The 15,955-nt window shown below is 43.4% G+C and overlaps 1 protein-coding gene across 2 annotated transcripts in view; it reads left to right on the top strand.

The window, feature by feature from the left end:
- Positions 1-314: 314 nt before the first annotated feature.
- HADH (hydroxyacyl-CoA dehydrogenase) overlaps positions 315-15,955 on the top strand; it is a 48,077-nt gene continuing 32,436 nt past the window's right edge. For both annotated transcript variants that reach the window (XM_030819196.1, XM_003257730.4), the window contains exon 1: positions 315-590. In XM_030819196.1, coding sequence (XP_030675056.1) covers positions 459-590 — 132 coding nt within the window. In that variant the 5' untranslated portion in view covers positions 315-458. The remainder of the gene's footprint in view (positions 591-15,955) is intronic.

A 15,955-nucleotide genomic window follows, 5' to 3' on the forward strand; every position in this document is an offset into this window, starting at 1 on the left:
ATTACCGACACAGCCAAGCAGCACATATTTCTTCAGAGCCTAGATATGCACACGTCATCAAAGGATAGCAATTACAGAGTCAACACCACTCACTTCATTGAACAAGGGGCCAGTGGCTTTTCAGAAGAATGGTCTGTTCTCGGCCCCACACCAGAACGCCAGCCGCCAGGTCCCGCTGCTCAGCAGGTTTCAAGCCCGCGCTCACTCGGGCTGCAGCTGCTGACAGCTGCGAGCCCGCGCCTGTATACCCGCTCAGCGCTGGGGCGTTACAGCCCGGACCAATGGGCAGAGCGGGACTCGAGGCCCCGCCCCCGCCCTGTGACGTCACGGTGACGCCGGGGGCGCGCGGGCGGCAGGGCAGCGTAGGTCACCGCCCCCAGAGTCTGGCTTTCCGCGGCTGGCCGCCTCGCGCGTCTTCCCCGCCCGCGTCTCCTCGCTGTCGCCGCCGCTACCACACCATGGCCTTCGTCACCAGGCAGTTCATGCGTTCCGTGTCCTCCTCGTCCACCGCCTCGGCCTCGGCCAAGAAGATAATCGTCAAGCACGTGACGGTCATCGGCGGCGGGCTGATGGGCGCCGGCATTGCCCAGGTGAGCGGCCCTCCCTGCAGCGTGCCCACGCGCATGGCCGCCCACCCTGAGGTGGAAGCGCTGGCGGGACCGGCCGCGAGGGGCCTGCGCCAGCCCGACACCCGGGAGTTTTCACCCCGCCCCTCCCCGGTGTAGTTGAAATATCTCGCGTCTGGGCCTGTGAGGGCCCAAGTCTCACTCCCCTCAAAATTCAGGGTTCTGGGCCGATCCTCAGTTTCCTCGTTTGGAAAATTCTGGCCGCCCCCAGGGCCCGCTGAAGGTTCCACGGAGAGTGGCGGTGAAAGCATTTTGGAAGCGGGGCGTGCGAGAGAAGAAAGAATTATATGTGCACAAGGTTCAGGCATAACGCGTTTGTTCTGCTCGGCTCAAACGGGAGTTTGCTGCCAAAGACATGAACTGCGATCAGTTTTAATTTTATCAGTTATTTTTGATTTTTATTCTGTAATTGTGCAGTCTTTGTCAAAGTAGTTTTCTCTCCTAAACGGCCTCCCGGCTCTCCCCGGTCTTTCCTTCGCTTCCTAGGTTGTAAAGAATAGTAATAGTCATGACTTTTGTAGCACTTTGTAAAGTCACCTAATGGAAGATTGCTGAGGTCCTGGTTTTGACCTTTGAAATAGTGCCGTCTGTGCAGAGTTCTGATTTTGGCGCTGCAGCGGAATAAGTCTCTGTCTCTCTCTCTCTCTTTTTGTGTGTGTGTGTGTGTGTGTCGGAGTCTCACTCTTTGACCCAGGCTGGAGTGCAATGGCGCGATCTCGGTTCACTGCAACCTCCGCCTCCCGGGTTCAAGCGATTCTCTTGCCTCAGCCTGCGGAGTAGCTGGGATTACAGGCGCCCCGCCCGGCTAATTTTATATTTTTCGTAGAGACAGGGTTTCACCTTGTGGATCAGGCTGATATCGAACTCCTGACCTCAGGTGATCCGCCCGCCTGGCCTCCCGAAGTGCTGGGATTACAGGTGTTAGCCACTGCGCCCAGCCGGAACAAGTCTTTTATGCATTGTACATCTTCAGGGCTTTTCCATTGTTCTGCTGAGCTGTGGTTCAGGCTCAGTTGTGCGAGTGATTGATTACCTGGCTACTGTAATGCTTGTACTTTTTTTTTTTTTAATTATTCCGTTTCAGCTCACATTGGAGAACCATGGTTTTCGTATCCTAGCTGATTATATTCTTAGCATTTCAGTCTTTTGCAACTTGGTTTGTTGGGGGAGGCGGTTATAGTCATCTAATTTTTCTTGGGGACAGTACTACTGTGGCTACAGTCATGAGAGAGTTTACTTTTTCAGTGTCTTGTTTCCAGCCAAGTCCACGCTTTCATGCTTGCTTTTTAAAAACATAAAAAACCTTTTACTATTAGGTATTATATATCTCAATTTTCTTCTCCTTGGCAAGTTTTTTACAGCGTTTTTATTTGATTGCATTTTCTTCTAAAAGCTATATCCCTGTTATGTTTTATTTATATGACTTCTTACAGTCTCCCATTTTCTCTGAGACCATAATTTTGGACATACATTGCCCTTTTTATTTTGTGGATCCCCTGGCTGCTAGGTTATAGTATCCCCATAATCTATGTTGTATGTGGACTGGGAGGAGGAGTTCCCTTTAACCTAAGAGTTCCACAGGTTATACTCAAGAGAAAGTTTAGTTTGAGTACTTTGTATTCCCAGGCTCCACCAAACTCTCCCAAGGTTGTGAGAGTGAGATTTGTTGTGAGCAGGAATAGAACAATGTGTTTTTTAAAAACGTTTTAACAACATCTTAGTAACAAAATATTAGGGCCTTAAGCAGCCTCCAGGAACATTATGGGAAATGGATCCAGAAACTTGTAGCTGGTGTCCTTGAAGATAGCAGTGGAAAAGGATAAGAAACTAAGTAGAAAGCATCACTTCAACTTTTGTAGAAAATCAGGGTACTTAGTTCTTTGAATGCTGCATCCATCATTAGCCAAAAATGGATGTTGTGTTGCATTAAAAGGCAGAGGGGCAATACATAAAATTAGAGGTATGGTGTTGGAGCTTTCACCTGACAAAGGAGTAAGGAGAAATGATTGACATTAATGGAGAACACAGGCTTGTGCTTGTCAATCAAACTCTTAAATAGGTGGACCAGGGAGTACCTTTTGAAACTTAAGGGAAAAAAAAGCTATTTATGCCATAGGCTGGACACATAATGGAACGGTCATTCTGAAAGGTTATAAAGACCAGAAATGTATAAAGTGGACAACCATAAGAAACAGTAGTTCCATCCTTATGTAACACAGTTTGGAAAAACCTCAGTTACTTTAGTTGACAGCTCTGATCCTGTAAAACATTTGTGAGCAATGCTTTGCAGTGGTTTAGCTGATCTGGTTTTGCACTCTACCCTGTAGCATGCAGTTCTAGGCAGTATTGCTTCATTCTTTATGCTCCTTGGACCAACAGCTTTTGGCATAGGGTAAATCTGTTTTGCTTATTGAATGCCAGAGACGAATTAGTTGATGTGTTTTGAGTACAGATGGGCTACAGTTCAGTATAGGAAGTTGGATGGTCTGCATGCTAGCTCTGCCTCATGTTGTGTTAACATGGGAAAGTTACTTTACCTCTGTGTCTCGGTTTTCTCATCTCTAAAGTAGACTAATACTAGTACTGGCCCCGTAGGGAGAGAATTGAATGAATTAGCATATGTCAAGCACTTACACAGTGTCTGGCATATAATAAGAGTTCACAGAAAGTTAGCTGCCTTTATAATAATTATCTTCAGCCCGGCATGATGGCTCAAGCCTGTAATCCCAGCACTTTGGGAGGCTGAGGTGGGCAGATCATCTGAGGTCAGGAGTTCGAGACCAGCCTGGCCAACATGGTGAAACCCCGTCTCTACTAAAAATACAAAAAAATTAGCCAGGCATGGTGGCATGCGCCTATGGTCCCACCTACTTGGAAGGCTGTGGCAGAAGAGTCGCTTGAACCTGAGAGGCGGAGGTTGCAGTGAGCCAAGATCGCACCGCTGCACTCTAGCCTGGGCAACAGAGCGAGACTCCGTCTCAAAAAGATAAATAAAAATAATCATCATCATCTTCATTGCAGTTGTCCTTGTCCTTTTGCCCTTTTTGCCTCATATCCACTCCCATCCTGATCATAGCTGCTGAGGTAGGCCTGTAATGTTTAGATGGAGAATATTGGTCATGATTCCCTGTTCCATCTTGCTTAATCTTGAATGCATATACCCGCTGATGCTGCAGCGGGTATGTTTTTCAGGGACCTCTGAAAGGAGGGAGAACACTTTTTACTTACCCCCCATTTTATTGTTAAACTTTAGTAAAGCCATAAAAGTACAATCACAAACTAGTATCGAGGTTATCTTACTGATTTTCATTAGCTTAATTTTCTTGAACTTTCTGACGTAGTTTTAATGTTAGTCAAGGTGCAGTTCTGCTTATAATTTTAATAGTTTTGTCATTTTAAACACGTGTTTCAGTTTGTGCTCAGAAGGATGAAAAAGTATTTAAATAGATTTTGTGGGAGCCTGATGCATTTCTCAAGCAATTAAGCAATTTAAGACAAGTTCAGTGCTTAATTACATTTGATCAGAGCACAGGCCATTTGTACATGTGTATTTTCCGAGAGTATCTACTTTGCCTGTCATTTTTGTTTGTTTTAAATTAAAAAAAAAAAGAATCCCTTAGACTGCAGGTTAATATTTAAAGTTAACTTGTTTCACATGTTTGCTTATTATACACTTCTGACTTGGTTTTGATTGCTAATTTATCTTCACTGGATACTTAGGCCAGCAAAGAAGCTTATAGGATTAAATGAGCCTTGAGTAGGGAACAAGTTGTTTTTTCGCTTTATAAAGAGGAAAACAAGAAAGGAAGAAAGCTGGTAGCTGTGTGCATTTCTCCAGTATTGAATCCTTTCTAGGCTTTGCTTCATACATTGGGTTTTTTCATATGAGGAGCCCAGAGAGAATGCATAGCTTTCATTAGATTACTTGTGAGGAACCGGTGGGCTCCCTGGGAACGGGGCACTTCAGATGTCCTCCTTGAGACACTTTACATGCTCTCTGGTGCAGCCTTCTTTTTAGTGCACTACTCTTCTTTGAGGAAGTGAGAAAGTTTGCATCTTAAAGGGGGTTGGGGGTAGGTTCTTCTCTTCCAAAGCTTGCTTTATTTTTTTCTTTCTCCTTTTTAAAAAGCAGAAAGTGCGTATTTTTTCTAGAGAGAGCTTCTTTGGCTATTAAAAACAAAGTAAGGGCAGGGAGAGCCTGCTACGTTGCAGGCATTTTGTGTGACTTTACCATGCTTGATAAGGATTCAGGTAGACCTGAAAGCTTCTCCCCAGACACTGGCTTTGATCTCTCATCTCTTCTTCTTGCCCCCAATCTGCATTTCCTCATGCTGAAAAAGAGTGATCAGAGTTGTTTTGTATTTTTTCAGCTTTATTCTCTTCTACTGTGAGTACAGCTCTGTTGAGCTGTACAGTACAGTACTGCTTTGCTTGCAAAGCAGTACAGACGCCTAGGAGAAGTTTCAGGATCACAGGAGACTGGCACAGTTACCTGGCTGTAAGCTCTCCTTTTGACTATTCCTTATGGAGGGAATATTTGTACTCCCAGTTGTTACCTTCCTGCTGAAGGGCATGAGATGTGTCTGTTTGTTATGAAGTTTTCCCCCCACTTCCCGAGTTGTTGCTTATCTTTGTTGGGCTGTTCTCTGCTCTTGGTTGAGGTACTGGGATGTAGAACCACCCTCTATTAGCATATTAGTTATTGGACTTAAGGTGAGGTTGGAGATACTGTCATTCCCAGAGGGTAGAAGAGGTAGGGCTCATAGGCAGCGGAAAATAATGTTATGGGATATGTTTGGACATTTTTTAGAGCAGAAGTGGTACTTAGTCAGGTTTTGGCGTTTTCCTGCCATGTCCTGCCTCCAGCTTTAGTCACTTGCCCCTTGCTTGAGTTTCTTCTTTCTTCCCCTCTCCCTTCTCTCTTCCTTATCTGTGGTAGGCACACACACCTCACTCTCTAGTTCTACTAGGACCACAGGAAGATAATGTGAATGTTCTCTGTGGCTCCCCCTGTTATATTCATGATGTTATTATTTCTGGTAGTGGTATTCTAATCTCAAAAGTACAGGCTATGAGGTCCCTGCCAGGGTTTAGATGCTAGCCTTCCTATCCTGCCTTTAGGAACCTCGGGCGAATCACTTAACTCCTCTCTGCCTCTTTACTTACCTGGGAATAATGAGACTTACCTCACAGTTGTAAAAGTTAAATGAACTAATATACAAGCTCCTAGAATAGCATTAGTGTATTTGATAGTAACTGTCTGATAAATATTAGCTGCTTTCACATAGACCCATCAGACCTGATCTAGTGAGGATTTCTCTTAGGTTGTCTTCACTGTCGGAAGAGTTCTGATATAGGGAGTTCTAGCAATTCTAAAGATGTTAAGACTTATTTATGTAGGTTATTGAGAAACATAATCTCAGTGTACCATTTACTGGCTTTCGAAGAGCTAAAACCACTCTACAAAATATGACACTTTATTCTGTTCAAATAATTTTGATTTATTTAATTTCATGTGACCATTATAATAATAACCCCTGCAGAGATGGTTCCTGGGGTCAATGGTCGGAGGCAGAGCTGGGGCCAGAACTTGAGTTTCTTTTCTGTTCTGCTGCCTGTAAATCCCCAAGCCTGAATTCAGTTCTGCCTGCACCTCTGGCGTGTGCTGTATTGTGGGGAGAAGTGTGGCATCCATGGCAGGGGCTCCTCTGTGGCTCTCTGGAATCAGTACATCCCAGGTTGACGTCTCCTTAGCTCTGGACTCAAAGTTAGTCTGCCTGCCGGTCGTCTACAGCAGGGTGCTGTGCTGCCATCCTTCTGCCCATGGCAGACTCAAACTCACCTGCCAAGATCTAATTCATTATGTTCCCTCCCTCTTACCCCTCCAGCTTTTTCCAGAGAGCTTGCCCCTCCTGTTGCTGCAGTTGTTCTTCCAGCCACATGTACTCTGAAGATGGGATCACAATCAGTGTCTCCATACCAGAAAAGGCTCTGTAACTTTTCGGTCAGGGGAGAGCTCTTTCCTCTGCCCTCTCCTTTGCAGTTCCTAGACCAGGTGTGTTAACCTGAATTGTCATGGGAGCCTCTTAATTGGTCCTTTCAGCAAAAACTAAAAGAAAAAGCCCACTCATCATGGCAAACATTGTCATATTAGTCTTCCTAGAGAGACATTTGGATTTATAACTCTCCTCTACCCGGAAAGTGTCCATCATAGCAACATCTTCCAAGGATTCTTAAATATAACCATGCTGTTGACATGTCTGGTTATCCCTTTACCTTTTCAGAATTTGTGGGAGGTGAGAAGTCTGGGAGAGGTTATCTGGGTTATTATGAAACCTACACACTTACTGAGTTTAAAAAAAACTATGTAACACAATTCTAGTCTAAAAATGGGTGCACACTTTCTTTGCCTTTTAGAAATACTTTTTGAAATGTAAAATTTGAAGTCTAATAAAGGAGTCTGGCCAATTAATTTAACTGTTTGAAGAAAAAACCAGTCCAGGTGTGGTGGCTCACGCCTGTAATCCCATCACTTCAGGAGGCTGAGGCAAGCGGATCACTTTGAAGTCAGGAGTTCGAGACTAGACTGGCCAACAAAGTTAAACCCTGTATCTACTAAAAATACAAAAATTAGCTGAGCATGGTGCACACACCTGCGGTCCCAGCTACTCAGGAGACTGAGCTGGAAGAATTGCTTGAACCCAGGAGGCAGAGGGTGCAGTGAGCCAAGATCACACCACTACACTCCAGCCTGGCCAACAGAGCAAGACTCCTTCTCAAAAAACAAACAAAAAAAGAACAAACCAGCTGGTTGTGGTGGTGGTGGTTGACATCCTCAACAGAACACCTTTTGCTAATTGTTGAAGTCAGGGAAGACAACTTGTGCTGATGGCAGAGTTCAAGACATTACACAACCAGAGACAATCATAAACTCAGAAATGCCAGCCCTGAGAGATGCAACTGTCGTATGACTTTTTTCCTCTCTGGATCAAACCATGACAACCGTAAAAGGCAGGACTTGCTGTTAAGGCGCTGCAGCCTCTGAAGCGCAGTTGGCCTCAGGGAGCCCTGACTCAGTCTACTTATTCTGGGGATCTTGAGAAAGTCAGAAATCATGTGTGGTAGATAGTTTGCATAACTTTGGGATTTTCCGGAGAGAGGATGAAAACGGTGGCCCTCCTTGTAATGTCTGGGCACATGGGACATCCAGTGGAACTGTTGAGGAAGGAGATGATAGGGAGACCAGTCACCATGCCAGTTGATGTAGGTCTCATAGACTCACCACTCAAGTTGTGCTTCAGAGAAAGCTGCTTCAAATCTTCTTGATACATCTACAAAGATAAATAAATCCAGTGTGCTTCTGCTTGGCATGTTTACTTGGTCCTGTGGTCAGAGTACTCTGGGGCTTTGACACATGTGCTAGTCACTTAGCCTATTTTTACAACTGAAGCACCCGTGTCTAAAAATATTTCCTCTCTAGCTAAGCCTGCCTTCCACCAGGCCTAGAAAAGTCATGGAGCTAAGGACATAGCCTTCAAATATTTTTTTTCCATTGCAGACTGCTTGTCCTCAAGGTCTTACCAGCGTGTAGGTCACTGTAATATAAAACATGAGTTCTCAGTGGGTTGATTTAAATTATGGTCACTCAAGTTAAACTGCCAGGAAGAGTCCTCCTCATTTGTTGTAAAAATAACAGATGTCTATGAAAGGAGAAAAAGAAGGCCTTTCTTTTTTTGTGGTTCACTTCTCCACTGCCTTCTCCATCCCAGAAAGTTGGCGGTAACTTGGGTGTTACTGCATGACTCAGGAGAATGAATTGTACTTGTTTCTCTGCAGTTATTTTCTAAATAGAGCTTACGTTATGAGGAGAGGCCATCAGCTACAGCAGTGGAAAGAGCCACCAGGTCTCATCTTGACTTTACCAACAAATGTGTTTATTCAGTCAACATTCCCTGAGGGCCAGCCACAGCCAGGCAGGGTCTAGGTTCTCAGTGTACAAAGATGAATGCCATTTGGTCAGGAGCCTACAGTAGAAGAGTTCAGATTACTATAACATAGTTTGGTAGGTGCTGTGGTACACAGATGCAGGGATGTTACAGGGCACGTGGGGGGACATCTAGCTTAGGGCTGAGAGGATCTTGGGGAGTAGGCTTACTATCTGGAAATGATTCTTTGTTTTGTTTTGTTTTAAGATGGAGTCTCACTCTGTCACCCAGGCTAGAGTGCAGAGGTGCGATCTTGGCTCACTGCAGTGTCCACCTCCCAGGTTCAAGCAATGCTTCTGCCTCAGCCTTCCGAGGAGCTGGGATTACAGGTGTGCACCACCACGCCTGGCTAATTTTTGTATTTTTAGTAGAGACAGGGTTTCACCATGTTGGTCAGGCTGGTCCCTAACTCCTGACTTCATGATCTGCCCGCCTTAGCCTTCCAAAGTGCTGGGATTACAGGTGTGAGCCACTGCACCCGGCCGATTTTTAGGCTTAGTTAATAGGTGAAGTTGGGGAGAAGGTGAGGCCAAGAGAAGGGCTGGAGTTGAGAGGCAGATGTAGGGAGCTACTGGCCTTGTGGTGGTGTTAAGACTGTCATGCATGAGGCAATAGTGAGTGGTATGTCTGGAGAGGAGGTGAATCCCAGTCCTTTAAGGGCCTTGCATGCCATTTGTAGAATTTGAGCTTGATTTGATCATGAGGAGCCATGGAAGTTTGGTGGAGTAAGTGACACAGACAGAAGTACCTCACACAGAACTGCATTTCAGATGGAACACTATTGCCTATATGTATGACATATCTTTTTGGTTTTTTGAGACGGAGTCTCACTCTGTCACCCAGGCTGGAGTGCAGTGGCACAATCTTGGCTCACTGCAACCTCCGGGTTCAACCCTCCTGGGTTCAAGTGATTCTCCTGCCCCAGCCTCCCAAGCAGCTGGGATTACAGGCATGTGCCACCACGCCTGGCTAATTATAGGTTGTTTTTGTTTCAGTTGTGGTAAAATATACATAACATAAAATTTACTCTCTTAACCTTTTTTTTTTTTTTTTGGGACAGAATCTCGTTCTGTCATCAGGCTGGAGTGCAGTGGCGTGATTTTGGCTCACTGCAACCTCTGCCTCCCGGGTTCAAGCAATTCTCGTGCCTCGGCCTCCCAAGTAGCTAGGATTACAGGCGCCCGGCACCACGCCCAGCTAATTTTTATATTTTTTAGTAGAGACGAGTTTCTGCCATGTTGGACAGGCTGGTCTTGAACTCCTGACCTCAGGTGATCCGCCCGCCTTGGCCTCCGAAAGTGCTGGGATTACAGGTGTGAGCTACCATGCCAAGCCCCTCTTAACCATTTTTGAGGGTACAGTTCAGTGGCCTTATACATTCACATTGCTGTGTAATCATCAGCACTGTCCATCTCCAGAATTATTTTCATGTTGCAAAACTGAAACTCTGTACCCATTAAACAGCAACTCCCCATTCTCCCTGCTCCCATCCCTTGGCAACCACTGTTCCGCTTTGTTTCTGTGAATTTAACTATTCTAGTTACTTCATATATGTGGAATCATATAATATTTGTCCTTTTGTGAGAGGCCTATTTCACTCAGCATAGTATCTTCATGGTTCATCCATGTTGTAGCATGTGCCAGAATCCCCATCCTTTTTCAGCTGAGTAATATTCCATTGTATGCATAGACCACATTTTGTTTATCCATTCATCTATCAATGGACACTTGAGCTGCTTTCATTTTTTGGTTATTGTGAATATTGCTGCTTGAACATGATTGTACAAATATCTGTTCAAGTGGCTGTTTTCAATATTTTGGGGTATATAATTTTGGATGTACTGCTGTACTGTTTTCCCAGCAGCTGCACCATTTTACAGTGCATCAGCAATGCACAGGGGTTCCTGTTTCTCCATGTTCTTGCCAACACTTGTTATGTTCTATTTTTTTAGTAATAGCCATCCTAATGGGTATGAATAGATCAGAGGTTTTTAACATTATACTGTGATGGACATTAGAGATTTCATGAATCTCCTTCATGGTTCCTGGAAGGTTAGCAAAGTTTCCTTCTCTGACCTTTGTTTTACATGTTGGTCTTCAATATACATTCTTATGGAAAAAGGTGTTCATGGCTAAAACGTTTGAGAGCCACCACACTGAATGATCTCTGGGTTGTCTTCCTCCTCTCAAAATTGATGATCCTGATTATCTGTAGCTAATAAACCTGAACAATAAATGCTTTTGCCAATCTCTTAAAGTAGTTGAGAAGTTGGGTATGTTAGTTTCCCTTCTGTGATAGAGAAGAAACCTGTGTTGGAGAGCAGTGAGCTTGTGTGTCTGTGGCCATCTCTGACCTGATTCACACATGTGCCCCTCACAGACAGGCACAGACACAGGGTTGGCATGCCTCTGGCCTTACTTACAGCCTCTTGGATGAAAGGTATAAGACACATTCACATGTTGGAGTGAATTAAGCACACATCCATTTTGAAATCACAGGGCTGGATACCACTTAAAGAATATTGATCTTGCATTGGGCAATGCATAGCAACTGCCCTACATTTCCCCTTTTACCTAGCATCACAACCACCAGTACTAGAAAGCAGTTAATCTGCTCACCAAAATAACAGAGAGAGACTTTTGTGGCGTTTTTTCCACTTAGTAATTGACTAAAGACTCTGGCTATTAGCTCCTTTTTTTTCTTACTGTCCTTTTCAAACTAATAATGTGATTTCTCATAATTTTAAAGTAACTTGAAGCTTACACAAAGTTTGTCATAAAGGTTTCTACCAACAAAACCAGTCATGACTTCTTGAGAACTTATTTCTAAAATAATTTACAAATTGAGGCTTATGAAAAAATAGCTCTGTCATTCAAGTGTTCATTTCATGAGTAGGAAATATCTCCCTTGTGCTAGACATCAGGCCAGGTAAAAAGTAAGATGTGATTGCTGCTCTTGAGAAACCTACTGTGTAGTGGAAGAAATACAGGTATGAACAACTAATTGTAATGATGGCACAGACAGCCTACCTGTCATATCTGGGATTTGACCTGAAACAGATGAAAGTTATAATAGTTTACATACCTTACCTTAAAGTATGGTTTTTAAATACTTAAGATGTGATATGACATATAGTGTGTATATATATCTTACGCTAAGGAAAAAGGGACATTAAAAAGGCTTATGTTAAAAAAAGATACATGTATACATTGTACTGCCTGTATGTTTATGAAATTTGTGTTTACTGGAAATTCTATGGAATTTGTATTTACTGGAAATTTACTGGAAATTCTAGTTGGCCTGCAGATAGGAGTGTTCCTAACCACCCTATGCAGATAGGAGTGTTCCTAACCACCCTAACCACCCTATGGGATTTGTGGTAACAGCAGCTTGACAATCTGAAGTGGATGATGCAACAGCACTTTTGAAAGGTCTCTCTGTACTATCTTGATTTCATCATCTAAAGTTGGTGTTGGCAAAGAGAAGATAAGTGTTCAGGGTGTTGGATATCCCAGTACCCTGATTTGATCATTACACATTTTAGGCAGGTATCAAAATGTCACATGTACCCCAAAAATATGTACAGCTATTACATATCAGTTTTTTAAAGAAGAAAAGGTTGGTATGGTTAGCTTTTCTATTTCAAGTGTATGATTCATCTTTCACATCTGGGATTTCTCCTATGCTCTGGTTGGTTAATAAGTTTTATTCTGAAATCAGTGAGATTCTTATGACATGAAATAGTCTATAACCAGTTAAGTTTTTATTTCTCTGTTCTGTTCACATCCTGGGGACTGGGCTGCCATTACATAACTGAGCAGCCATTGGTGGTTCACACCAGCGCGACACCCAGTTATTTTCTTTCAGTATTTGAATTCCTGCACAAAAGATCTGCTGTATCTGTAAATCACTAGAGGCACAAAGAAGAAGTGATTACCTCTACTAAGGGTTGGGAGAAGTTTCACTAAAGGAGAGGTGGTGTCCATGTTAGATTATGAAGGGTAAGTTGAAGTCCATGAAGCAGCAGTGAGGGAGCAGGACATGTCTGGCAGAGGAAACCACATGAGCAAGGGCACAGAGCCATGAGATAGCACAGAGGAAGGAGACATGTGGTGTGGCTGGGGAAGACTACAGAATCAGGTTACTACCATCCAAAGCATTTGTTATTTAGCAGTTATTGAACAGCTATCATATTCAAGGCATGTGATAAGTACTAAGGGATACAAAGACCAAATCAATTTCTGCCATCAAGGGATTTTAAATCTAAGAGCAGAGATTAGACAGAGATCTAAATGACACAGTTTACTTTGGTGTAAAGTAGTACAATAAGAGCAGTAAAAATCTAGCTCTGAGGTTTCAAAATAGAAAGTACATTCATTTAGGAAAAGGCTTCATGGAGAGGGTAGCATTTGAAATGGGCCTGAATAATGGATAGAACATTTCTGGACAGCAGTTAAGGGTTGGGATTAAGGAAAAAGTGTTGTCCAGAAAATTGTGACCTACAGAATAGTGGTGCCATTAATGAAGGCCAAGGAGAATTGATTTTAGGGTCAAGGTGATGACTGCAGCTTAGATAGATTATTTTGGTTTCAGGCACAGTTGGAAGTATGAGAATGATTGGAATTTCAGAAGGAAATTATATTGGAAACAGAACCTTGAAGGATGTCCTTGTTTATAGGCTTAGAAGATCAAGAGAGGTCAATTAATATGGCTAAAAGGAACAGACAGATAAGAAACTGAAGAGTTTCAAAAATGAAACTTTTATTGGCAATGTGCAGGGCTATTGTAGAAGATGAAGCCCAAGCACAGGCATTGACTTTAGCAATTTAGTAGACCATTGATAAGTTACAGTAGTCCCCCCTTACGAGGAGAGGGAGTACATTCCTAGACCCTCAGTGGATGCATGAAACTGCAGATAGTACCAAATCCTATATATACCATGTCTTTTTGATCTGATAACCCAGTCAGCTATCAAGTGACTAATGGATTGGGTAGTTTACAGTGTGGATATGCTGGACCAAGTGATGATTCTCCTCCCAGGCAGGACAATACGAGATTGCATCACACTACTCAGAATGACATGCAATTTAAAACATGCATCATTTATTTCTATAATTTCCCATTTAACATTTTTGGACCATAGTTGACTGTTGGTAACTGAGACTACAGAAAGTAAAACCACAGATAAAGAGGGGACCAACTGTATCTAATTTCATGCAGCAGTGGTGGTGGAGGAAGCTACTCTGATAGGAATGTTTGTGTTCCCTCCAAAATTTATGTCGAAGCTGAATCCCCAGTGCAGCACTATTAAGAGATAAGGCCTTTAGGAGGTGATTAGGTCATGAGGGTTCTGTATTCATGAACAGCTTAGTGCCATTTAAAGGGGCTTGAGAGACCAACTTTGCCTTTTCTCCCTTCTGCCATGTGAGGACACAGTGCTCATCCCCTCCAGAGCAGGGGTCCCTAACTCCTGGTCCATGGCCCATAAGGAACCAGGCCACATAGAAGGATGTGTGCTGCTAGCAAGGCTTCATTTGTATTTATAGCCGCTCCCCATCACTTGCATTACTGCCTGAGCTCTGCCTCCTGTTGGATCAAGAGTGGCATTAGATTCTCATAGGAGCATGAATCCTATTGTGAACTGTGCATGTGAGGGATCTAGGTTTCGTGTCCTTGTGAGAATCTAATGGCTGATGATCTGTCACTGTCTCCCATTATCCCCAGATGGCACCGTCTAGATGCAGCAGAATAAGCTCAGAGCTCCCACTAATTCTGCATTGTGGTGAGATGTACAATTATTTCATTATATATTACAATGTAATAATAATAGAAATAAAGTGCACAATAAATGTAATGCACTTGAATCATCCCCAAACCATCCCCTCTTCCCTGCAAGACGGTGGAAAAATTGTCTTCCATGAAATTGTCTCCCATGTCTTCCTGGTGCCAAAAAAGGTTGGGGACCTTTGCTCCAGAGCATGCAGCAACAAGGCACCATCTTGGAAGCAGAGAACAGCCCTCACCAGACACTGAACATGCTGATGATCTTGATCTCTGTTGTTTATACATTACCCAGTCTTTGGTATGTTGTTATAGCAGCACTAACAGACTGAAATAAGCCATATTACTAGAGTTTAGGAATTTAATGGCTCAGGAGAAAGTAGAAGCACCAAGTGTAGTGAGTAAAATAGCAGCTAACAAGCTTTGTGCACCTTCACGTGTCTGGCACTGGTCTAAGCACGTTAAACACATTAACTTCTTTAATCCTCACAACAGTTCTCTGAGGTGGGTACCTTTGTTACTAACCTTTATGACAGATCAGGAAACCAAGACATAGAGGCTTCATAGCTCACCCAAAGTCACACAGTGAGTGAGTGGCTAAATCAGTGTCTTAGTCTTTTTTTTTTTTTTTTTTTTTTTTTGCTGCTATTAACAGAATACCTGAGACTGGGTAATTTATAAAGAACAGAAATTTATTTTCTCATAGTTCTGGAGGCTGAGAAGTCCAAGATTGAGGTACCAGCATTGGTGTCTGGTGCAGACCTACTTGTTGTGTCTTGCCGGGGGGAAGAAGGCTGTCTGCACATGGCAGAAGGTGGAAGAAAGCTAGACGAACTTTCTCTGTCAAGTCCTTTTATAAAAGCCTTTAATCCCATTCATGAGGGAGGAGCCCTCATGGCCTAATCTCTTAAAGGCCGCACCTCTCACTACTATCATATTGGCAGCACCTGACTTTTGAAGAGGGCACATTCAAATCATAGCCAGGTTTTAAACTCAGGAACTCCAATTATAGGCTTGTTTCTCCACATATCACCATGCCACCAAGTAATTTAAAGACTTTGGTGGTAAAGCAAAGGCCAGCCTCAGGTGATTAAGGAAGGTCCTTTTCTTCCTCCCTTTTTATATGGAGCAAGATCCCAGCCCGTTTGTAAAAAAATAGAAGGACACAGAAGGGAAAACTTGAAAACTGAAAAACAAGTCATGAAATCAGAAGATGTAAGAATCATAAGATCAAAAGCAAAATAAAATACTTTACCTTAGAAGGCTGTGCCTGGATCCAACAATACGCCTCAGACCCTTGCAGAAAGAAGAAGGGGGCAGCCCAGAATTAAACAAACCAAAAAAAAAAAAACCCCAAGCTATTGTGATGTGCCAGGCACCACTGCAGGTTTTTGACTTTTATTAACCCGTTTAACCCTCCCAACAACCCTGTTGCCCCTGTTTTATAGATGAGGAGACAGCCTGCTGAGGTTAAGGAATGTTTTCCATCCCCAACTTGGCACACAGACTCTAGAGCCTGGCCCTTGCCTGTCTCAATGCTGTTTCAGGCTATTGCCCTCAGA

This window comes from Nomascus leucogenys, chromosome 9 (genome assembly GCF_006542625.1).
Source record: "Nomascus leucogenys isolate Asia chromosome 9, Asia_NLE_v1, whole genome shotgun sequence".
In the NCBI taxonomy this organism is placed as follows: Eukaryota; Metazoa; Chordata; class Mammalia; order Primates; family Hylobatidae; genus Nomascus; species Nomascus leucogenys.